The following is a 26,703-nucleotide window of genomic DNA, read 5'->3' on the forward strand; positions in this document are numbered from 1 at the left end:
CTTGGCTTTGCAAAGTTGCTGCTTCCACTTCTTTTTCAGCACCAAAACAGTCAACTTTTCAAGCCACAGTTCAGATAAAGTATTTTGCCACTTCTGATAACTTAAAACAATAACTATTGCTGTTCTGGTGAAACAGGTGATAAAAACTCAATTATTTGCATGGATGGAACACTACTGGGAAAGTTGTTAAACAAAGTCATCTTTTCTCTGCCCCACACACAAAGGAATTTTATAAAGCAACATAATGTTTACTTCCACCAGCAAAGGACCTGAGTAACGATTTTCTGAATCTTTATAACTGAGATAGAACATGATTCACGGGGTCTAACTGGGAAAGTTAAAAATGCTACCCTGGGACATACAGTTATCAAGTCCACTTCACTATCATCTTCTGCATAAGACCTATGATTCTGTGTTAATTATGCCTAAACTTAGTATTTATTATACTATCTCAGTAATGTAAAAACAAAAAGCATTGAAGTTAAGATAATGTATTGAAACTGTATTATGTAATTTCTCTCCACCAATACTTAATGAAATGAAGGGGGAACCAAGAAAACAAAACCCAAACTAACAACTATAAAAAGCAGCTCACCCTCCCATATTAAAAAAAAAAAATTCTCAAGACCTGAAACCAAATAAGAAAAGGATATAAGCAGTGTGTGCTGGAGCTGGCTGATTTAGGCTCAGGAGCACCAATTCTCTTCCCAATTCTGTGTTCAATATTATGTTGGTAGCTTGAAATCAGCCATGAGGAGAGTATTTACACCACTGAAATTAGAGAAGGCTACAAATCAGAGGATTTTTTTCTTGATTTCAGGAGAGCCAGTGTACTCATATCACACTAGGCATAACGTAATGGCATAATCTTTCAAACAGGCAGCCAGGGAAATAAACAGAAGACTCTAATGAAAAAGTGGGAAAACATAGCACACTGGGCTCCTGATGCTGCCCCTAACCCTCAGAAGTCATACAATTCACTGTTTTAAAATTTTCAAAAGAGAATACTGCTCCAGAATTCTCAAAAAGCTTGTATATCATCATGACTGCAGAATGGTGGATAGAACACAAAATATTCAGCCCCTCAAACTACGATCTGAAGGTAAAAAAATATACTGGTCTCAGACACAAGGAAAAAAGAAGTTACCAACATTATATCACAGCAAAAAAGAACAACAGGACAGAGAAGAGCCACATAACCATGAACATAATATTGTCCAAACATACTAGAGCAAAAACAATGAAACAAAGATACAAAACAAGTAAAACAGAAAAGAACCCAATTGAGAAAGAAACAAATCATTTGGAAACAATCTTGGACAAACTGGAATCAGTCTTAGATGATATTCAAGAATTCTTGTTAATTTTCTTCAGTACAACACTCTGTTTATATAGTAGGAGAACAATCTGAATTTTTGGAGATATACTTTGAAGTATTTAGGGGTACAGTGACATGCACAATTTTCACTGAAGTGATTCCCAGCGAGACAAAAAAGAAAAAGGACACAAACTGTTAAATCAGTTTCTACTTCTGACTATAATGGAATAAAAAGGACTGAATTTAACCTACCACCATAAACAATTAGAAAATTGGACAAAATACATGAGAGGATGAACAAATGAGGTGAGATCTACAACCGGCCCAACTTACTACATAGAAGCAGTTTCCAGGTCAATGTGCAGGGTGGAACCCAAACACAGCCTAGTGGTCTCAGTGAACTGAGGAGCCAGCTATTTGAGTTCAGGGAGGCCAGGTAGTTAGGAATTTGTGAGTCAGAGTGCCAAAGAAAAGGAAGCTGAACAGAGAGGGAGCTAGACCTAAAGAGGGGTCTGCTTAAGTGTTTGGCTGAGTACTAATCTGACCATGTGAGAGAATAAATTATCCCAGCCCAGAATAAATCAATAAAAAAAGAAAAAGGAACAATCTTCAAAGCTTATACAGGGCTGGGAAGTGTTCATATTCCCACCATCCAGAAAAGACAGACCTGTAACATATGGAGCAATGGGTATAGCCCTCAGAAAAATATCACCATATTCATGGGGTAAAATTAACCATAGACTGTTCTGGACCTACCCTAACAAAGCTTAAAGGCAATCTTCCAAAGGATTCAGAGGACTCCAAGAAGTTTAACTGTGCACCAAAACAGTTGGACAATGTTTAAAGGAGAGACAAAATCAAACACACAAAAAAAGCAGAAATCAGAATGATCTGGGGGCCGGCCCCGGGGCCGAGTGGTTAAGTTCACACTCTCCACTTCAGCAGCCTAGGGTTTCATTGGTTTGGATCCTAGGTGCGGACATGGCACTGCTCATCAAGCCATGTTGAGGCGGTGTCCCACATGCCACAACTAGAAGGTCCCACAACTAAAAATACACAATTATGTACCAGGGGACTTTGGGGAGAAAAAGGAAAAGTAAAATCTTTAAAAAAAAAAAAAAAGAATGCTCTGCATCCAACCAAAAATTACCTACGTATAAAGAATCAGGAAAACATAAATATATTTTTCTCCCATAATAGGGAAAAAAGTTAGATATTAGAAACAGAAATTATAAAGATGATGGAATTAGCATAGAAATAGATTTAAAAGAGTTGTTATAAATATGTTCTATATGTTAAGGGGTACACAGGAAAACAAACATGATGAGGGGAAAAAAGGAAAAGATATAACTATAAATCTACAGATCCAAGAAACTCAACAAATCCTAAGCAGAATAAATATAAAAGAAAACGACGCAGAGGCAAATCATAGGCTAACGGCTGAAAACTAGGGACAAAACCCTTAAAATCAGCTTTGGGCAGGTTAGAACCAAAGGAGCGAGAGAGGAAGACATATTACATACAGAGGAACAAGATATGAACTACAACGTGACTCTACATAAGCCAGAAGATAACGCAGCAACACATTTAAAGTAGCACAAGAAAAAAAAATTCTAAACCTAAGATTCTATACCCAGTGACAGTATCTTTCACATACAAAGGTGAAAGAAAAAAAGGTGAAATGAACACTTTTCCAGACATCAAAGATGGATAATTCATCACTAGTAGACCTACATAACAAAAAATATTACTGAAAAAAGCAAGTTTTTCAGGCAGAAGGAATGATATCACATGGAAATCTGTACTGACACAAAGAATAATAGTGCCAGAAATGATGAAGATATGAAAAAATAAAAAATATTTCTTCTCTCGTTTTTCATCTTTTTAAAAGTTAAGTGACTACACTAAAAAAACACAATGTACTGTGGCATTTACGACACACATAGAATTAAAATGTATGACAATACTGGGACAATGGAGAAGAGAAATGGAATTGGACCTACACTATAAAGGAAGTGATACATTATTTGAAAGTATACAATGATAAGTTACACAGATGTATATTGTACACCCTAGGAACAACCCCTAAAAAAATAACACACAAGTTTATCACATAAGCCAACGGCAGAGATAAAATGGAATCAATTTTTTGAACTATTAAATTAATCCCCAAGAAAGCAGAAAAACAGGGGTAAAAAAGAACTATGAAAAGATAGAATAGAAAACCAATAGCAAAATGGTAGTTTTAATCTCAACTACATCAATAATTAATTAAAAGTAAATGATCTAAACACAACAGTTAAATAACAGAAACAGTCATTTTCTTATTTAAAAAAAGGAAAATGTAAATACATGCTGTCTAAAAGACACTTTAAACACAAAAATAAAGATGAGTTAAAGTCAAAAGGATGGGAAAAGTTATACTATCCAAGTGTATGACTTGGATTAGTTATACACTAGTCCAAAGAAAGCTGAAGTGTCTATAGTACTAACAGACAAATTAAACTTCAAAAGTTATGAGGGACAAAAATCCATAATTCATCAAAAGGACATAATAATCCTAAACGTGTGACATAACAGAGCTTCAAAGTACATGAAGAAAAAGTTGACAGAATCTACCATTATAGTTGGAAATCCTAACAGTCCTCATTCAACAAGTAGACAAAAAATAAGGATGTAGAAAACTCAAACACTATCAAACAAATTGGCCCAATTAGATTTAGAAAACACTCCACCCAATAACAGAATACATATTCTTTTCAAGGACACAGGGGATAGTCACCAAGAAAGGCTTAATGCTAGGCCATGAAGGATGTTTTCTGAAATTTTAAAAGGTTGAAACCATAGAGTATGTTTTCTGACTATAGTGCAAATAAATCAGTAATAGATATTCGCAAAAAATCCCCAAATATCAGGAACTTCACACACTTCTAAATAGCCCATGGGTCAAAGAAGAAATCAAAAGAGAAATCAGAAAGTATTTTGAATTGACTGTAAAGAACACATGAGATCTTTATGAGTTGATATAAATGTTCTATATTATGATTATGGTGGTACTTAAATGACTACATACATTTCTCAAAATTAATTGTTTAGTTTTATTGTATGGAAATTATACCTCAATAAAGTTTTTTTTGGTGAGGAAGACTGGCCCTGAGCTAACACCTGTGCCAATCTTCCTCTATTTTGTATGTGGGATGCTGCCACAGCACGGCTTGATGAGTGGTGTGCAGGTCCACGCCTGGGATCCAAACCGGAAACCCCAGGCCCAAAGCAAAGCATGCGAACTTAACCACTATGCCATCATGCCGGCCCCAAAGCTAAATTTCCTTTAAAAGAAAAATCTTGAACCAAAGTGGTGGGTATAGGGGTATTTGGCCTTTCTTTTACTTCTCCCTAAGTTTTTTCAAAATTAAAAAAAAAAAACTTAAGAATCAAAAATAAAAACAACTCAAAATATTCTAAGTTATCTGGTTTCAGAAAGGTAAATGAAACCAACATTCTACTCACCTCCAAGGAACTATTAAACATCTTGCAATGACTCATTGTTCATAAATAACTATATTTTTGTTAAAAGGACTTAAGTAGTAAGAGATGGTGCAAATAAAAGATTAAATGACAACCAGTGATCACAAGTACCAAAAGAACATTAGGGGAAACCAAGCACCAAGAAAAGTATCAGTTCAGAAACTAGCAACTAGACTATTTTCAAGAACTTCTTAGCAGTACTGAAGGTCCAACTCAACATCTCAGCTAAAGAGCTAAAAGAAAATCTGGGAGCCTACTTCTCACCATGTGTTCAAACAATAAGTTCATTCATTAACTATTACCACTGAGACTGGAAATTTGCGTTTGTGGATATTTCGGTCCTTATCCAATTGAATCTTTTTCTGTGTACAGTATTTTGCACTTTCCTGACACACAGAACCTTGCTATTCAAACTGTGTTTCCGGAACTAGCTCCATAGGCATCTCCTGGGGAATTGTTAGCAATGCAGATAGATGCTTGGGCTCCCCCCAGATCTGCTGGTCCTCCAAGTGACTCAGCCTCTACCCAGACCTACTTGACTTCCAGAGAGATCTGTATGCACATTCAGGTTTGAGAAGCTCTGCAACTTTTCTGCATACAGAAATTCCCTAACTTCTACCAGCAGCTATATCCTTCTTTTTCCACATGCTTGCTTTAATCTAAGCATTTAACAGTATATTAAGAGCGCTAGTTACCACAGGTGCTACCATTTAAGCAAGTAATACCTTACCTGATGTCACAGGTAATGTACTGATTAGAAAAACTTCCTAAACAACATAAAACAGGGATAGGCAAACTATAACCCACAGGCCAATTCCAGCTGGCCACCTGTTTTTGCAACATAACTATAAGCTCATTCATTTACATATTCTATCACTGCTCTCATACTACAACGACAGAGCTGACTAGGCAGAGTATTGCAAAATACGTATCAAACCTGTAGGAAGTCACTTAAGCACTTAATTTCATCAGTGTTGACTGGTTATAACCGTCCTTTTTTCCTCTACAACAGGAGTTCTAACCTGAGATCCATAGGCCTCTGCAGGGGAACCGTGAGCCCCTTGATTCTGCATGCAAAATTCTAAGAATATTATTATTTCATTTTTTTTTTTAAGATTTTATTTTTCCTTTTTCTCCCCAAAGTCCTCCAGTACATAGTTGTATATTTTTAGTTGTGGGTTCTTCTAGTTATGGCATCTGGGACGCCGCCTCAGCATGGCCTGATGAGTGATGCCATGTCCACGCCCAGGATTCGAACCAGCAAAACCCTGGGCCACCGAAGTAGAGAGCGTGAACTTAACAACTCAGCCACAGGGCCGGCCCCTTAGTTAATTTTTTTTGCTGACATTTTGTTGATTCTGCTTTTCATATTCAAATCAGTTATCTATCTATTTATAATTCTTTTTCTTAAACTTACCACACTAACTAGGACTACCAAACCATGCTGAATAACAGAGAGTGAGAGCATTTTTACTTTGTTCCCAACTTTAATAAGAATATCTTTAGTTCTTCATCATACAATATATTCATAATATTATGCTACAGTTGTTTCTTCCCATTCCCATTTTAGAAATCTGGGATTTTGAAATTCACATGAAAATCTGGCTAAAAGAAGTGTTTTTAAAAAAAAAAAAGCTTCACATTTCACATCTTTAAATGCAAAACTAAAAATCCAAAACTACATATGCCTATTTTATTTATAAAATGTATTCCAGGGGCCAGCCTGGTGGTGTAGTGGCACGCTCCACTTCGGCAGCCCAGGGTTCACAGGTTTGGATGCCAGGCACAGACTTACACATCGCTCATCAAACCATGCTGTGGCAGCTTCCCACATAGGAAATAGAGGAAGACTGGCACAGATGCTAGCTCAGCAACAATCTTCCTCAAGCAAAAAGAGGAAGATTGGCAGCAGATGTTAGCTCAGGGCTGATCTTCCTCAGCAAAAAAAATGTATTCCAACTTTTTAAAATGTGTGCTGATAGCTACTATGTACCAAAATTATCCTGAGTACATAAACATCTTATTTAAGTGCTTAATTAAACAAGGTTTATAAACTGGATGTAATGATAACTAAAATTTATACAACACTTACTATCTGCCAGGCCCGACTGTGTTCTGCATTTTTTCATTGAATCCACCCAACAGAGTAAGACATATTAGCCCATTTTAAAGAAAACTGAAGTCTGAAGGATGTAACAAGCCCAAGTTCACACAGCAAATAGGAGGTAGTGCCAAGGAGATAATTTTGGTTTCAATGACTTCATGATTTTCTACAATAATTCTATCACCCCCAACATAAACAAGGTACGTCACTATTCATGTTTCTGATTTGATTACAAAAAACTGAAAACAAAAAAACTATCAAAATACAGCTGATGGCAAGGACCTTTCAAAATGTAAACTGACATGCACCTCTAAGATGTGGAAAAGCATGTAATGAAATACTAAACAAGAATGTACTTTTTATAGCCTAAAAAATTATACATGTATACCCTTGATTTCCTCAGCCAGTGATTGAAACTGGCACAGTTTACTCCACGGGCGCCCATGCCAATCTCCAACCCTTGCACTGCTCAGCTCAGTCAGATACCACAAAACTGCCTATTCCCACATGCAAAGTCTGGACCCACTCAACTGAGATTTGTTCCTATACTTTAGTAAACAGCCAAAAGCTCGAAAAGTAGAACAGAGTGCAGCTCTAACATCAAACCTCACTGAAGCAGTTCAATATTCACCCATTGTTTCAACACTATCTGAAAAGAGCTTGGCTTCTGACCTACTCACCCTTATATCTGGTCTCCCCTTGTTACAGATCTTCCTGATCCCCAGTTCTAAGCTGCCTAACTTGTCTGCTCCAATTCCTAATCAACTACTCTATTCCTGATCCTTGTTACTTGCTACGCTCTCCCAGGTTCCATTATCTATAAATATATATGCCGTAGTACTAATAATATCATTGCTTCTATAATACCAAGCTGAACCAAGAGAAATCATGAATCAGGCAAAGAAACACCAGACACAAAAAGGAATCCAAGATTTTGTGTTCCTTGGAAATCAACATGCAAATCCTACAGGAAACTTGACCCAAAACCTATAGATTTTTCCCATAAATACTAAAGCATTCTGCATTATTATCTTACTCAATTTCCATACTTCCCAAACAATATTCTCCTTCTTGAAGTAATATTCTATTACTTGATAATAGTACTGGAAACTCTCTCCACTTTTATCATCCTCAAGACTATCCAGGTATCCCCAGAAGCCAGCAGTATACACCATAATTACCCCAAAAATATCACGTGAAAAACAGCAACACTCCCCTGCCTCTCCAATGCCACTTCTGTACCAGAAACACAACCTTAAAACAACCAGGGGAAAATCCGTCATAACTGGCTGGAAGATGCATACTATAGGCAAAACTTGAGCAAGCAAACATGTCAGCTCAGTTCAGAATTCAGGCCTCCAGGGAGGCTCCTGATTAGAGGAGCCCAGTGCAGAAGACTAGTTTACACGCCTGTGTCCTGGCTGCAAATGAAAGGCTGAGAATCTGAATTAGGGCAATGGAATTTATAAGGCTGAAAATGTGCCAAACACAGCAAGGTTCAAAAGGTTCTAGGGAGTCAAAAACCATGACAAATAACTGACCTCTTTGGTTCCACGCTTGCTCCCTACAATCTATTTTTCACTCAACACCTAGAATAACGTTGTTCAAGTAACGTCATATCGTGTCACTCCTCTGCTCAAAACCTTCCAAAGGTTTCCAAACTGCTCATAGTCCTAAGCACGGCTTACAAGGCAGAACATGATCCACTCCACTCCCATTTTTGTCTCACCTTATCTTCTGGCACTCTCCCCTTACTCTGTGTGCTACAGCCACATCAGTCTCCTTACTGTGCCTCTGTCTAGAACACCTTTCCCAAAGCAGGGCTGGCTGCCACATTTTATTCAGGTATCTACTCAACGTTTCTTCAGAAACTTTCTCTGATCCCCACTATGTAAAAGCATATGTCTCAGTCATTCTCATTCTAATATCCTGCTTTATCTTTCTTCATATTATTTTTACTGACATATACCCCTCCACCAATAGAATGTAAGTTCCAGGCAAACAAGGACCTTGTTTTATTCAGTGAGGTACCCTCAGTACCTAGAAAGAGTCAGACAGAAAATAGGTGCTCAATAAACGTTTGCTGTAAGAATTAATGAATTTACTTAATGTTTCATGGAAATTTCTATTTTTATTTGTACTTATAAAGAAAGCAACGTATATTTGCTGACAGGAGAGCCATAAAGTAATCATCAGAAAATATGTGATCCTATGGTACTCATCCAAAAAGTATCAGAATTTCTAACAGGCCTAGCATTTGCAAAATGCAATTTATTAAAAATAAAATTATTGGGGCCGGCCCCGTGGCCGAGCAGTTAAGTTCAAGCACTCTGCTTCAGCAGCCCTGGGTTTCGTTGGTTTGGATCCTGGGCACGGACATGGCACTGCTCATCAAGCCATGCTGAGGCAGCGTCCCACATGCCACAACTAGGACCCACAACTAAAAATACACAACTATGTACCGGAGGGCTTTGGAGAGAAAAAGGAAAAATAAAATCTTTAAAAAAAATAAAATAAAATAAAATTATTATAGCTCTATTCACCAGATAAGTTTAAAAAAAATCTACTGATGCTATAAGGACATTTCAGATATTTGTCTCTGCAATTACCCATGTAGCTTTCATCACCATTTTGCATGACTTTCTGGAGAGAGTTATAACTCTCATATTCCTGTTGCAACTAAGTTTTTCAATAACCATAGCAGCACATGGTCAACACATCCTACTTTGGGTTCCAACAGTTCAGCAAGCATTATCTTCATTCATAAGTAGAACTAAACATCAAGAGTTAGAATCCCAGCTTTACCACTCACTATTTGAATTACCTTGGACAAGTTACTTACCGCTCTGTGCCTCAGTTTCCCCAACTGTAAAATAGGTGAAATAGCAATACCTGTACCTAATAGTACTATTATATGGATTAAATGAATTATATATATAAAAGGCTTAGAATAGTATACAGGACATAACAGGTAAGAAATCAGTAAATTATGGCTCATTAATTAATGAATATATTATCTCATTTAACCCTCATAAACCATACATATAAGGTAAGTATAATTAATCTTAAGATGAGGCACAGAGAAGTTAAGCGACCCACTCAAGACTACAAAACCTCCTTCTAGCTCTAACATTCTGTGATTCTAAATTTACCCCAATGAAAATGAGTTTTTAAAAGTTTCATCTTAATAATAAAGTTCACAAGTTTTATTGAGTATAATCAGACAACCATGAAGACACTCTACATTTCCCCTTTTAGTCTAATATTTGTAATGAATGACAACTGCTAAGTGCTTTAAAAATAAGTTTTAAAAAAAAATAGGAATACACAGTAATTGAGAAAAAGCAACTTAGTTTCTATAGAGAAAATTCTAACTTATTCAATCTACCTAATTTTTTAATTATCAGGGCATATACAAATATTCAATGAGCAAAACCAATACACTAACAAAAATGGTAGTTTCATTCCCTTTTAAAGTCAATTAAAGTAAAAAGATTAATTAGAAGCTTTAGAGGCTTTTTTTCCCCACACATACTCCTAAGGACTTGGAATTCCTACATAATTCACAAAAAGTGCAATTATTTAGTTCAGTAATCATTCATCTATTCATTCAACACATATATAATGGGCACTTACTATATGTTAGCCATTGTTTTAGGTGTTATGAATATAGCAGTGGACAAAACAAAATTACTAACCTTGTAAAGCTTTATTCTAGAAAAAGAAAACAGACAATAAAACAAGCAAATAACTTCAGATGGCTGTAAGAGTGTTATCACAGGGTAGGCGGATAAAGAGTGCCAAGGAAGGGGTCAGTATTTTTGAGGTAATCAGAAGACCTCACTAACATTTGAGCAAAGATTTAAAAGAAAGAGAGCCAAGCACAACAATGTGAATGTACTTAACACTACTGAACTGCAGAATTAAAAATGGTCATGATGGTAAACTTTGTTATGTGTACTTCACCAGTATTTAAAAAATTTTTTATTTAAAGAAAAAAAAGAAAGAAGGTAGATAATATAGCAGTCGGGGGGGAAAGTGTTCCATGCAAAAGGATCAGCAAAGGCAAAGTCCCTGAAACAGAAGCAAGCTTGGCATTTTTTAAAGAGCTCTGTGTGGCTGGAACAAAACGAACAAGGGGGAAGAACTTTAGAGGCAGTGGGGGGATAAGGGTACGTGTACATCATAAAGGGCCTTACAGGCCACTATAAGGACTTTGGCTTTCACTGAAAATAGTAAACCATTGAAAGGGTTTTTTAAGTTTATTTCTTTCTTTTGCTATCACTATTTTTATTGAGGTACAATTCACATAACATAAAACTCACCATTTTAACCATTTTACGGTACGCAATTGTCAGTGGATGGTTTTGACAAAAGAAAAGAGCTTTTGAACAGAGCGCACTGCTATGCTAAGAAGAGACTGGGAGAACAAGACAACAAGCAGAACAGTTAGAAAGTTTTACAGTAATAAAGGTGAGATGAATGTTGGCTTGTATCAATCAAGGTAGGAGAAGTGGAGCTGCTGGGAAGTTGTCAAAATCTGCATAAACTTGGAAAGAGGAGCTGACAGGATTTGCTGAAGGACTCTACGTAGGCTGTAAAAGGAAGAGAGGAACAAAGTATAACTCAAAGTTTTTGGCCTGAGCAACTGAAAAATGGACTTCCCATTCACTGAGACAGGAAAAACTACAGGAGAAAAGGCTGGGAGTGAGGCGATTCAGGTTTGGTTTTGGACATGTTAAGATTGAGATGCCCACTAGACATCTAACTGGAGATATAGTTGGGATACAGGAGCATGGAATTCAAGGAAGAGGTCTGGCCTAGAGATACAAACATGGGGGTCATCACCATATTAGGGGTTATTTAAAATAACTAATAAGCAAGTACAGGCACAGAAACTATTTCTTCCAAAGGTTTGTTGTCATTTAAATTAACATGTGATTTGTGGCCCATAACAGACTATTTTCTTCCTTAATTTAAATTCTCTATTTACATGAAATAGAGTTGTACAAAAGAAAACATAGCCTGCAAATTTAGGAGTAAAAAACAAAACAACTAACAGCGAAAAAACACTAATTTTCTGTTGTTGTCCCTGAATACAGACCTGGAGCTTCTTTCATCATGCTGATATATTACCCATGATGAACGACAAGGAAGCAAGACGAACGACAGGGAAGGAAACAGAAAGGACTCAAAGTATGGCAATCTAAAACTCCTTTTATCCCTTCTGACAAAGAACAGAATATTCAGGGGCTGGCCCGGTGGTGTAGTGGTTGAGTTTGCACACTCCACTTAAACAGCCCAGGGTTCACAGGTTCGGATCCCAGGCACAGACCTACACACCACTCATCAAGCCATGCTGTGGTAGCATCCCACATACAAAATGGAGGAACATTGGCAGAGATGTTAGCTCAGGGATAATCTTCCTCAAGTAAAAAGAGAAGACTGGCAACAGATGTTCACTCAGGGCCAATCTTCCTCACCAAAAAAAAGAAGAAGAACAGAATACTCACTGAAGATGTTCTTATGTAAAGTCCTTAACAATGGAGATAGAGATCTGTTACTTGACAACAATGAAAACAAAATACATTTAATCTAGAGTACAGTAGGATGTTAGAAATCTGACATCAGTGGAAAATGACATCTTCCACTAAAGATAACTGAAGTTTACCTATGTGCCAAATCTCTTTCCATTTGAACTATTATTGATTTTTCTCCTCTACTTTAACATCATCTTCTTGAGCCAGGCTCATCCTGATTAACATCTTTATCCTAAGAGGTCATAATGTTCTGATAACCTCTAGGCCATTATGCTATTGTGCCATTGTTCCTACACAAAGTAGCTCCATCCTGCAGTGTGGTTATCCCATCAATGTCTCCTCCCTTCTATACTGTTACTTTATTTTACCTACACATAAAAGCATACCAACAGCACTTTACTTTCCAGCCCTTAGTTGTAGTTGCCAGAAATCTAGCCTTAACAAAGCATATAATAAATTTACATAGTGCCTAGTATTTATAAGCTCCATGGGAAATTTGAACATCCCTACACTCAAAAAGAGAAAATAATCTTCTTGGCTTTGTAAGACAATGTTCTTAATCTTATGAGATGCATACTGATGTATTTAGGGGTACCGCTTACTTTCAAATGGTTCAGGAAAAAAAAAGAATATGCATTAGAGAGATAAAGGAAATGTGGCAAAAGATAACCATTAATAAATTTAGGTGAAAGGTATATAAATGTTAACTGGACTCTATATACTTCCAACCTTTCAGAAAGTATAAAAGTTTTTAAGATAAGTTAGGAAAAAATAAACATAGTGTATCAAGCAAATGCATATGTGTAAAACTGGTAGGAGAATAACTGGATTGGACTCATAAGATGGAGAAAACAGATAACTCATTTTCAAAAAATTTTTTTTCAAAATGGGGAAAAGGCAAAGTAATACCAAAAGATCACCTACATGCAAGAGTGGTAGAAAATGGCCAGCAGGTTCTAAGAAGTAGAAAAAAACATGACTTGGTATCCTTGCCACTGGAGAGCTTAGGAGGTCTCTCCCTTTTTATAATTTGAGAACAGTATTTTTATTTCCTGTAACTCTTTTCAAAGTCACCAGGATAGTGGTATTTACTAACCATAATCTGCCTTAAAAGAAAAACTTTTTTCCAGATTACAAAAGAGATTACTGCAGAAACACATAACCTATATGTCACCATCCAGAGATTTAGTATCTGTCCTCAAGCCTTTAAAAAAATGAATACATATACAAATTTATCTATGACAAAACTGAAGTTTGTGACAAAATTGTGCATAAAATGTCCTATAAGGTACTTACCCCCCCTTAACTGTAAACATTTTCTAATATCAAAAAACAAAAAAAAATACTTTGTAAAGAGCTTGATTGACCAAAAGTCAAATGACTCAAATACTATATAAGTCCAAAGAGCCTAAATTATGCTCTGATGGTAAAACAATCCAATCTTTATTCAAAGGCAGAATCTAACAATCGCACTATACAATACTTTTTAAAGCACGAAATACATTTCTCAGAGGCAGCATCGTGTTTAAGAGCATGAATTCTGAAGCCAGACTGATAGTACTCAAATCCTGCCTTCCCCAATGAATAGCTATATGACTTTTCTGACTCTGAATAAATTACCCTCCCTGAGCCTGTCCCCGACTTGTAACATGAGAATAACAGAACCTATCTAATAGAGACGTTGTGAAGATCGAGTTAATACAGAAAATGCCTTAAGAACAGTGGCCGGCATATAATAAGTATCCCATAATCACTAGCCATTATAATGATTTTCCAAATTCCATGGGTAGGTAGCAATCTTACTTTCCAGGAATGCCTGCAAACAAAAGCTTCCAAGCTTCCTTCCCAGCTCCTGAATCCAAAACCTGCAATTTTCTGTTCCAATCTAAATTAAAGATAAGAATAGGACAAAAGAATAGAATGAAAATTTCATTAATATCACGGGGAAAAAACAATCAGAGTATGTCTTATGGATGGGGATCAATATCATCATCTTTATGTGGGATAGCAATATCATATAGCAAATAAAGTTAATTTTTTTCCTATCTATAGCAAAGAAAGTTGATTCCACAATCTCAAGAATGGGGGAGGAAAACTTACAAAAATGTTTTGACATTACAGATCTTCCTATTTACAGAAAAACTTAATTACAATAAATGAGAGGATATGTAAGAATAAGCTAAGGCTGGCAGATTTCCATTCCTCAGAGAAATTACTTGTAATCAAGTTGTTTCCAACAGACTTTTCACTTCTATAATTTTTAAATTAGGTACCAAGAGCACTTTCCCCCAACATAAAAGTATATTTCCTTCCTGAGGAACTTGAGTCACCAACTGAGTCTTAGCCCCATACTGCGTTGACCAATGCTTCTTATGTTTGATATGTAGTCACACTGATCTTGAAGCACTAAATACATTAACAAAACTGCTCTCTTGTACGATAAAGGTAGGCTTCCGGGAACCATCACGTCCTATATTTCAGCAATATACTTAAGTGTCTTTACAACAGTCTTGGAAAAGCTACTTCTACAATGTGACCTCAAACTTAAGCCATAGTATCCGTTTCTTGACTAGAAACCAATGAAGAAACCAGTGAAAAAGTCATCTTCCACAAGCAAACATCTAAACCTAACAGTTACAAGTGAAAGTTCAAGATAAGAGGGTATGTTTAGAATTATAAGCACATTTCAACACACCTACTTTTTTAGATAAGCAGGTCTCTAATATATTAAAAATAATAAAGCTAGTTGGCTCAGAGGTGAACGTAAGTAGCTCTTTTTTAAATTATAAACTAAATCAATCACAAAGGGCACAAAACATCAATGAATAAACCTAGTAAATATATTAAATTTCTACTACTAACTTACGAAATACAACTTAAAAGTCCAAAAGTGGAAACATGTACATATTTCAGATTTTGACGTGATCTGAAATGCCTTTATGCCTTTTCAAGTAAGCGCAGACAGTAACCCACATAAGGGACCGTGACTTTCGACCTACATAAATAACACACACACACACACACACACACACACAATGGCTCCAGCCACAACCTACTATTGATCTATATCCACACACACCCTGCATTTCACCCTAAACCTACTCTCATTACCTTCCCCTTCTCCCTATACCCCAACCCATCTGCCTCCCTCCTTCCAGGAAAGCTGGACATGCAAATAAAACAATTCTGCCAAAAGTGTTAAAGATGATAATAAGGGGAGGAGAGGATGGAGTTATAAAAAAGACATGAGGGGTTTTGAGGACTTCTGAGTTAAAATTCTGAAGAAAATAAACTGTGAAAAGTTGAAACTGAGTAGAACTAATTCTGAAGATAGATTTGTGGATAAGTTGCTGGTTGAGTCCCTCAAAATACCTTTCCCCAAAGAAACTAAAATCCTATTAATCCATGGCTCTTCTGGGTTAACAAGCAAGTGGTTTGGTTTGGTTTGTGAATAATCCTCATGGGCTATAAGTCATTTAATCACTGTTATAAATTAACAGAATGAGATTTTCTTCCCAACCGCAAACTGGAAGATGAAAAGCATAGGAAATACTGGAAGATAAATGATAAATTTTTCAGAACTGCAGTTCGTAGAGCAGAAGGAGAAAAAGGCTTGAAAAGGATAGGAATACAAAAGGTTACGTAACTTGAGTAATCAATTAAGACAGAAAGCTATCAGAATAACAATAACAACAAAAATAAAGTAAGACGACTCAAATTTTCTCCACAGCAGGGTTTCTCAACCTCAGCACTACAGACATTTTAGCCAGGTAGTCCTTTGTTGTGGGGGCTGTCCTGTGCATTGTAAGATGTTTAGCAGCATCTCTGGCCTCTACCCACTAGATGCCAGTAGCATCCCTCCAGTTCTGACAACTAAAACTGTCTTTAGACTACTTATAAATATTTTAGTGTTTGCTTTGCATATATATTTTAACTGCACGTTAATTTTTTAAAGGATACAAAACTGCATAAATACTATGATGTAAATTCATAATAATAGGCATTTTAAAAGATTAAATTGTTAATATTAAAAAGTGATAAAATTGGAGAAGGAATTGTGGATTTTCTTAAATTCTATCTTCTAATGGTTAGTAATGACGTGCTAAGTATTCAACTTCTAAAAATACATTTTAGGGGCTGGCCCCATGGCCGAGCGGTTGAGTTCACGCGCTCCACTGCAGGCGACCCAGTGTTTCGTTGGTTCGAATCCTGGGTGCGGACATGGTACTGCTCATCAAACCACACTGAGGCAGCGTCCCACATGCCACAACTAGAAGGACCCACCACGAAGAATATACAACTATGTACCGGGGGGCTTTGGGGAAAAAAAGGAAAAAAATAAAATCCTTAAAAAAAATTAAAAAATAAAAAATAAAAATACATTTTATCCATCTATATTTTGTAACTAATACATTCTAAATGAAAGGAGGCCTGGAACCAACATAATTTTAATAATATTTGTGTAGCATGTTACGGTTTCTTCAGCATTTTTACAAACTTATCCCATCTAATTCCAAGGAAAAGAGGTGGCAAATTAATATCCTACTCAATTCATAAGTGTAGAATTCTATCTGTATTCTTTTGAAAAATAAATCCAAAGTTCAAAGTTCAAATACGTGTATATGTATGTCCCTTGCCATCATCAATGCAACCAAAGATAACTGGAAAGAAAATTCTGCTCCACAATTCGTATATATGTACATTTGCCTCAAATGCAAAGATCACATTCTTTTCCCCAATTTGCCTCTGAAAGAAGTAGTTCACAGTTCACATATAATCAAGAGTATCAAGCATATTCTAGAACTGAAGAGCCTAATTCCAACTTAAGGAGAGAAAATATATTTTTGTAAAGTAAAAGTACTTGTTAATGCATCTTTAAATCTAATTTCTCCCCCTACTCCAAACTCACCAGACTTCTATCTCCCAACTCTCTGGAACAGTGCTTCCCAAATGGCTAGCCACAGATTACTGAAGGACTGTGCCAAGTTTTAACCAATTTCCAACAAAAGGATTAGCTTGCAAGTAGGATAAAATTCCAGACTCTAACATACATCCCAACCTATAACCTTCTCTCGACACAAAATCTTAGACATTTTCAACTTCAAAGACTGAGGTCCTCAACGTTTTAAAAAACCATACTCTCTCCAATGCAACAGCCTCTAGGACCTAAATTCAACAGAGTGAGCCCTCAATAAACTGTGTTAGCTTCACAGTAAACAAGTTTTACATAAAACTGAGTTTTACCAGTTTTTCTTCCATGTGATTTCTTGTTCTATCCTTATTTATTTCTACAGTCACTACCCTAATCCAGGACTTAATTACCAAATTCATCAAGCAACTAATTTAGCCCTTATTGTAACATATCCCAACTCCTCATGATGGACCCCAGCCAATAATCCATAATACTCTACCTCAGAGTTATCATGGCCTAGAATATGAATAATTAGAATCCTGGTCATTAAGGCCCAGTTAGAATTTCTCCTTATTTCCCACCATGGATTCTCCATTCCAAGTAAGGTAAGTAAGCCTACAAGCATTTTACTAGACTATATGCCACTCCCTTCTATCTCAGAAAGCTTTTCCCCAACTGGTTGACGTCCCCCCAGCTTAACAAATCCTTATTTCAACCCCAACTATAATACATAATTGGAACTATATTTTTATATCTCGGCATTTCTGTCTATGCTGACAAACTCACTGTTTACTTCTCTTTTCACTCAAGACTGTGGCTTCATGATTCCTACTAGCCACAGACATACAATAAACTCCGGTGACTAAACAGCAATGTTCTCACTGTACACATTCTTACGTGGTTTAGCTGGAACTGTAGTAGCTTCCGAATGAACTCACCCAAATATCAAAGGGAGTCTACATTCCCTAAGAACTGTTCTCAGTACTGCGGTTTCCTGCAACCCAGCTAGGACAAGACTGTCCCTACCAGTACTAAGGCAAAGCCTTCAAACTGCCGGAAAACCATGTTACCGCCCTCATAGGAATCTAACTTCTAGGATTATCACAGTTTTTCCACTTATCTTTAACACCACTTCCTTTTCCTAGTACAAAAATTGACAGCTAAACTAGTTAGAATTACCACTGCTGGATTTTTATTCAGAACGAGCGGACTTTTTAGAGTTACCTGGAAGAACCACTAACGATCATTAAATAAATCAATTCCTCCTTAAAAAAAAACAAAAACCTGGAGCTCTTTACCCAAGCAAGTCACACAGAGTTGCCCATGTGAAAACAGACCAAATACACATCAATTCCTACAATTTGGAGTGTCTGCCCTGTGACTTGGGGCTCACATTAGAAACCACTGTGTGTTTCTCTGTCCACAGCCTTTCACCTCTACAATTCGTCTTCCCAATGTCACCACATGGGCCTCTCACCGAAACTTCACGTTAACAGCTATGTCCAATAATGCCCTTGCCCTGCCACAAGCCTTTCCACACACACAAACTCTATTTTTGGTACTCCACACAGACTACATTTTAAGCCAGACCATCCCAAAAATATACTTCCAGCTTAGGCAAAAATTTTCTAACCATTAGAATGTGATAGAATTCAAAGACAGACAAGTAATTTAACTGTACACAAATCACAAAGTCACCACAACTGTAACACACAACAGATACTTACTGCAGACTAACAGTAAAACACAGTATCAGGAGCCTCAGTCATCTACCTTTTACCTAACATTTCCTTTAAATACAGAAAATACTTTTTCTTAACTTATAGTTTACATTCCTGTAGAGAATGTTACAATTGTACCTTATACGGTATGTTTAATATCAACAATCTAGTGTATTAGTTGGAACCAGAGTACATGATTCAGATCTACGAAATGATCTATCTGCAATCAAATGAGTGTGCATTTTATTTGCTGTGTCTTCCTGGTTATTCATCAGTTTCTTCTCTCCACTGCACTTTGCCTCACTTTAACTAGCAAAACAGTAGCACATAATCATCCCAATTGTTCAGGAAGTAAGAACAAGGCATCCTCAACACTAAACTCTACCAAGTCAAACATATACACTAAAAAAAAAACAAAAAAAAACCTTATCTAAAGCTCACATACTTTATTCCACAGAAGACTCAGAACTTATTTATTCCACTTTACATACAAGTATGCCAAATACGATTAGCTTCCCTATAGAAAATATATTAGAAACAACTAATTAGAAGGTGATATCCTCACGGTTTGCAAGAAAGCCAGGAAATATAACTAAAAAGCTGGAAATGTTATTAAAACTAGATACAAGAATAAAAATTACAATCACCTAGAACAAATTTAGAACATCCACTTCAACTGTTTCTGGAAAAATAGAAACAGAAACTACAAAAGAGTCCAGAACAATAACAGTTGTTCTTATACTAAACCTCAATCATTTAAGAAAAGATTAAATTCAGCCCACTTTAAGGACAAAGTAAGTATGTGACACATCTTAGAAAAACTTCCATCAAAAATGACCACATTTGTTAAAGTCTGGTCCCACAGATTTGGTATACAGGAACTTTCTCATATCTGAACCTGTCATCTTCAAATAATGTTAGAAAAATGCAGCTTATTGTTGAAGTTATTGTTCCATTTCATTTTCTTAATTTCAAAAGCAGAGTTTATGTTTATAACCCATTCTTAAAAGGAAAAAGGCCTAAGTCAGTTTTTATTTATATGACCTTCAACCAATTTTCTTCTGAGTCTCATCCCAGTAGAAAAAGAAATGGTTTCCTATTTGCTCATTGAGATAAAGAGATTTGGAAAAATTATAACCATAATTCTTTAAGACCTTCAAATTGTTACTATCATGAAAAAAGGGATTTTAAAAAATACCTAATAACCTAATGATAGATAAAAAGTATTGTGTATACCACAGTTTTTATTAACAAATTTTCAAGACTACTGAAAAAATAAAGAATTACAAAAAAATATATTAAAAGTGGGATAAGAGGGGCTGGCCCCGTGGTCGAGTGTTAAGTTCGCGCGCTCCGCTGCAGGCGGCCCAGTGTTTCGTTGGTTCGAATCCTGGGCGCGGACATGGCACAGCTCATCAAACCACACTGAGGCAGTGTCCCACATACCACAACTAGAGGGACCCACAACGAAGAATATACAACTATGTACCGGAGGGGCTTTGGGGAGAAAAAGGAAAAAATAAAATCTTTAAAAAAAAAAAAAAAGTGGGATAAGAGGTCACAGGCAAAAAAACATTTTTAAAAGGTTAGAGTCCTCTATGCAAGATGAAGCGGAGGCAGAGATGCGAATAACACACCTCCAGGACCCAGGCAAGTAACAAAAATGAGCAAAGCAGGCCAAGTGCTATCATCAGCAGGAGTGACGGGAACTGCACTGACTGGGAAGCACAGGCCCAGTCTAAAGAGGGCAACTCCTGCGCTACCATTCTGCCCCAGACAATGGGAATGCAGCCCGGGAGCGCCTGGATTTCCAAATCTTCCCCCAATACTCCAGATCCATGAATTTCAATGAGAAATTTCCCAATTTTTCAATGTTGATCCCTAGTTGAAACTTAAAGACACTGCAAATCAAACAAAACCTATCTCTAAGGTGGTTCAGTCCAGAGGCCAGCTTTGAGCCAATGTGTGAAAACTGCTTTCATAAAGTTATGAAGGGGGCAGGCCTCGTGGCCGAGTGGTTAGGTTCATACGCTGCACTTTGGCGGCCCAGGGTTTCCCCGGTTCGGATCCTGGGGGCAGACATGGCACTGCTCATCAAACCATGCTGAGACGGCGTCCCACAAAGCAGAACCAGGACCTAAAACTAGAATATACAACTATGTACTGGGGGGCTTTGGGAAGAAGAAAAAAATATTCAAAAAGGTATGAAGGGGCAATAGGTAAAAAGCTCAGTTTTGAGTAAACTGGCTTGGGTTTGAACGTCTAATTCATCACTTAGCAGGTGGATGATGCTACAAAAATTATTTCCTCAAGCCTGTTTCTTCAACTGTAAAATATCATCTCACTCTCATAAATGTTGAAAAGTTAAACTCCATCAGCTACACAACAGACATCACAGAAATGTCCTTTACTCTCCCTACTCAACCCTGAAAGTCCTCAGGAAAATTTAAAAGATAGACAATAAACACTCTTGATCTTAAACAAGTTATAAAAAGGACATGAGAAAACAGAGAGGGGCCTGCCATGCCCATTTCCCTCAGCCTCTGCTCCTCAGAGATGTCCTGTACATACACAGAGAAGCAACTCTTAAGGTAGGGCATGGCTTGAAATGGGCCTTCTTAAGATGATACAGCTAACTGGATTATCAATCTCAAGTTAAAAAGATGAAGAGTCAGAGCTCCTTAAAGACACAGACAAAACGTCTGCCTCTTTTATTAATTCACAGACCCTTACTTGCTGGTAAAAGTGAGAGCAATAGTTGGAGCTTAAACTTTGATACTTTTAAGACTTTCAGCCAAACTTCCAGAAGACTTATTTCTACAGAATGCCTGGTACAAAGCAAAGCATTTACATCAGAATTTTAAGTATAAAAAACATGTTATCCTCCAAAGTTCATTTGATGTGTGACTTCATCAAACCAAAACATTATGGGATTGTATTTACTGCTACAGCTAAAATACCTTTTGATCTCTCAAACACATGAATTTAAAAAAAAAAAAAAGGAAGAAAAGATATCAACTCTCTAACATAATTGTATTAAAAAGTAGTATTCACACATACATAAAAATCATTTGGGCTACATTTAAACAGAATAGTTCCAATAAATTTCTAATGTGGTACAAATAACAAAGAAAAGCACTTTTATGTATATGTTTGAGTACACGTCTATACAGACACTTACTGAACTGTAGAAATTCTATGGTTATCATCCTACAAATACAACATAGGCTGGGACAGGTGCTAGAAATGGACAGCATTAGGAAAGTTTAAGTTTTATGATTCTAAACACTTTCTCTCTTCCAACTTCCCACCCATCATATTAAGAGCAAGAAAAGATTAATGCAAAACCGTGAATGACAAATCAGAAAGGAGGAAGCAACTAAAAAGGTTTATTAAGCACCTAAGAATGATTTATACTTTAAAGTTCAACCCATATTTCCACTCAACTTCTTCTGATCTACACATATTCATTCTCTCATATGCTAAAACAAATATTTTCAATTTGAATGTACTGTATTCTACATATTATCATATAAACTTCTTACAAACTTGACCATAAATAACTCAGATTAGCAGATGAAAATACGTATTATAATAAAATTACAAATATCTCCATGTACCCAAAAGCTACAATCTTGATGCTAATTTTAAAATGAAAGATTTCTTAGTGTCTTTTTGAAAAAGTTCTGCTTAAAACAAACATCAAAAAAGTAAGTAGGCTTTTAACCAATGTTTAATACAAAATGATACTTTATGACTCAAGTTTTGAATGTGGAAAATTTTTGTGTAACAAGGGTCTTAACCCACAAAGATCATGCCGTTAATTTACTTTTTCTTCAACCATCACACTACACCAGTTTCTATTCCCACCGTTTCATTCTGTAAAAACAAAGTACATTTTATATACTGCTACTCATCAGTAGTTTGAAGAGCCTCATGTGTTTGTCTTACTTTTTACAACCTCATAGGAATCAGTGTCTAACTCCCGACTATAATCACAAAAAGTGAAAACAAACAGAAAAGTGGTTTGTTGGAAGCCACATTTAGAACGTAAATACAAATGTTCAATGAAACTATCCTTAAAAAGGGTCTCTAGCACATGATACTTCTTAAAACTAAACAACTAACAGAAGCTCTTAATCTAAAATGTATATGTAACAAATTGAACACTAGAAACTACAACAGAAGTCTAACTACGAAGTATGATCCTCGGACTAAGCAGAACACAGGACAAAAATATGCTTGGCTCTGCAGTCTAAGTCAAAGTGACACAAAAAACGAAACAATACATACACTACATGAGATATTCAGATACTTTCTGAATTATGAAATTAGGTTGTACTCATCCAAAACATTCCGGAAAAAGTTTCAATCTAATGCTTTTAAACATACTTTGAGGCTTGAAGCATACTTTGGAGCAACTCAAAAAGTTTACCTAAAATAAAGTACTTACACAACAAAATGATGCAGCTGGTCCTAGGACACACGGCAAATAAAAATCGTCTACAAAACCCGAGTAATCAAGAAATTATATGCTTTTAGTAATTTAACTCCAACTTGCGGGGTGCGGGGGTTGCCACCGTTTTGACAATCCACTAAATACACTGTATGTCTACTCCACCGGAGAGTTTTAAGAAAACTCTTCAAGTTGGGTCACCAGGGACCGTCCCTCTAAGAGACCCAGTCCAGCCTACAGATCCAAGAACATCCTGAAGCGGTTTACCTTCCTCCCCACAAACCCTTTCCCCTGGGCAACAGAATGTTTTCACAGAACAGAAACACACCCTCCCGGGATCTCTCTGCAAACACCAGGCACAGGCAGGGCACTGGGGAGAGAGGCAGCCTCTCGTCTCAGACAAGCACACCCCAGTCACTCCTCCACAGGCGGCCCCTCTGCGGATCCGGGGCGGTCTGGATCGCCCCGACCCGCAAAGAACAATACACCCGCCCGGCCGCACACCTCGCAACTCCCCGCGAGCCTGCGCGCCGCTTCTCCGCAGCCGAGCGGACTCCGGAATCCGCCGCGGGGCAGGCAGGGGCTGCGGGCGGAAGGGTGAGGAGGGTGCGGCGGCGCCAGGGCTACGAAAACCGCCGGCGCCCGGCGAGCAGGCTGGAGGGATGGAGCCACCGGCCTGGGCTCCCCGGCTCTCGCCCGGCCACCCGAATCTCCCGGCTCTGCTTCTCTGGAGGCGACCCCCGCCTCCCCTACCGCCGGGACGGTGGGGGGCAGGGAAGGCCTCGCCGAGGCTCGAGCCTCCTCGGCCCGCCACGGAGCGCGGTCGGGGTGCGGGGGACAATAGGGAACGGGGAGCGATGCGCGCCCGAGTGGCGCCGCCGGCCGGCCGGGCTGACTGACGCGCCCGCCGCACCGCGCGACTGGGCTCCGCTCGGCCCGGCCGCCGCTGCCGCCGCGCGGTCCGCCGTGGTCACCGCGCCCCGGGCGCTCGGGGTCGTGCCTCACCTCCCAGCCCCGCCGCCCAGGAGAGGAGAAGAATTAACACTCTCAGCAACACCATCTTCCGCGGCCGCCGCCTCCTCACGGGTTAACAGCAGCACATCGATCCGGAGGGAGAAGCTGAAGGGGTTTGGTCCGGAGCCTCCACGGGAAGCCAGGACCTCCCCCGGCAGGAGAAACGGCGAAGCACCTCCCTCTCGCTCCACTTCGGGGGCCGGCAACGCTCCCAGCTCCTCCAAAACAGGGACCTCCCTCCCCCTCGTTCGTTTCCTTCCTCCCTTCCCCGCTTTCCTTCCCTCGTTCCTTCCCTCTTCTCTACCTCCCTCCCCGAGCCTGGGACCTCCGCCTCCTTCCTCACCACGTGACGCGCCAATGCCCAACCGGAGGGCGGAGCCACACCCCTTCCTCCCGCCCCTCCCCCTCCCCCAGGAGTCCCAGGGCGCGCGCATGCGCGCGGGGTCCAGTTCCCGAACTGCTGGGCCTGCCGCCGCTTCCTGTCCGCCGCCGGAGAACTGGGATTGGGCTTGGGAGGCGGGGTTTGCTCTGGTCCCGCCCTCGGACGCGAGCGCATTTCTGAGGACCGTCTCAGCTGGTTCTTACAGCTCTTGAGAACCGTCCCTTGGACTGAAAGGGGAGAGTGAAGGATGTTAAGGGGCAGCTTTCCACTTCTTAACTCCATAAGGAACGGAGGTTTTTGTTTCTTCTTTTTTGCCTCTCGTGGTGCTCGACAGCTACCAAGTAAACGAAAGCAAAGTCCCAAGAAGCAGTAATTATACCGGCGACAGCCACTAGTGATCAGAACAGGAATGTAAAGACCTTCAAGCAGCAGAAAGGAAAGACACAGCCTAAGGCATATTTTTCTGAGCTCTTTACAAATTTATGTCACAGACCAGGCCTTAGCCATTCTAAAAGTGTGCAGCCTAAACCACGCAGTCGTGAAGTTCCAGCCCAAAAAATGTTCTCTTTACCACTCTGTCCCATCCCTGAAGAGAACTCTCGAATTCCCTCAAATTCTTTCAAGTTCATATTTGGTTTCTCAGTAACTCACTTTGGTTCACCATGGTTTAAAGACTTAAAAATAAGACTTGAAACCGTAAAACTAGAAGAAAACAAGGGGAAACAAGGGCTCCTTGACGGTGGTCTTGGAAATGATTTTTTTGGATATGACACCAAAAGCAGAAGCAACAAAAGCAAAAATAAATAAATGGGACTACATCAAACTAAAAAGCTTCTGCACAGCAAAAGAAACAACACAATGGAAAGGCAACCTTTGGAATGAAAGAATATTTGCAAATCATATATCTGATGAGTTAATGTCCAAAATACATAAGGAACTTTTTTACAGCTCAGTAGCAGAAAAGCAAACAATCCAATGTAAAAATGTGCAGAGGAACTGAAGAGATATTTTTCCAAAGAAGACACCCAAATGGCTAACAGATACATGAAGAGATGTGTAACACCACTAATCATCAGGAAAACGCAAATCAGAACCATGGTGAGATATCACCTCACTGTTAGCATGGCTATCATCAGAAAGACAAATAGCAAGGATATGGAGAAAAGGGAACCCTTGTGCACTGTTGGTGGGACTGTAAATTGGTGCAGCCACTACAGAAAATAGTATGGAGGTTCCTCAAAAAATTAAAAATAGCACTACCAGATGATTCATCAATCCCACTTCTTGGTATATAACCAAAGGAAATGAAATCAGGATCTCGAAGAGATATCTGCTCTGCCATGATTGTTGCAGCGTTATTCACAATAACCACGATATGGAAACAACCTAAGTGTCCCTCTAAAAGTGAACTGATAAAGAAGACGTGGAATATGCATACAATGGACTATTATTCCGCCATGAGAAAAATGAAATCCTGCCATTTTTGACATCATGGATAGACCTTAAGAAAATTATGCTAAGTTAAATAAGCCAGACAGAGAAAGGCAAATATCATTGATTGCATTTATATGTGGAATCTAAAAAAGCCAAACTCATAGAAACAGAGAATAGAATGATGGTTACCAGGAGCTAGAGGTGGAGAAAATGGGGAGATGTTGGTCAAAGGGTACTAACTTCCAGTTATGAGATGAATAAGTTCTGGGGATCTACTGTAGAGTGACTATACAT

General features: G+C 38.3%; 1 protein-coding gene across 2 annotated transcripts in view; it reads right to left on the reverse strand.

The window, feature by feature from the left end:
- Positions 1-24,870, reverse strand: part of ADAM10 (ADAM metallopeptidase domain 10) — a 115,602-nt gene extending 90,732 nt beyond the window's left edge. Inside the window, exon 1 of one of the 2 annotated variants that reach the window (XM_046653804.1) lies at positions 24,585-24,870. In XM_046653804.1, coding sequence (XP_046509760.1) covers positions 24,585-24,639 — 55 coding nt within the window. In that variant the 5' untranslated portion in view covers positions 24,640-24,870. Of the gene's footprint in view, positions 1-14,293; positions 14,315-24,584 lie in introns of those variants that run through there. The other variant, XM_046653806.1, reaches the window with a different exon arrangement.
- Positions 24,871-26,703: the final 1,833 nt, after the last annotated feature.

The sequence above is a fragment of the Equus quagga genome, chromosome 2 (genome assembly GCF_021613505.1).
Source record: "Equus quagga isolate Etosha38 chromosome 2, UCLA_HA_Equagga_1.0, whole genome shotgun sequence".
NCBI classification, from domain to species: Eukaryota; Metazoa; Chordata; class Mammalia; order Perissodactyla; family Equidae; genus Equus; species Equus quagga.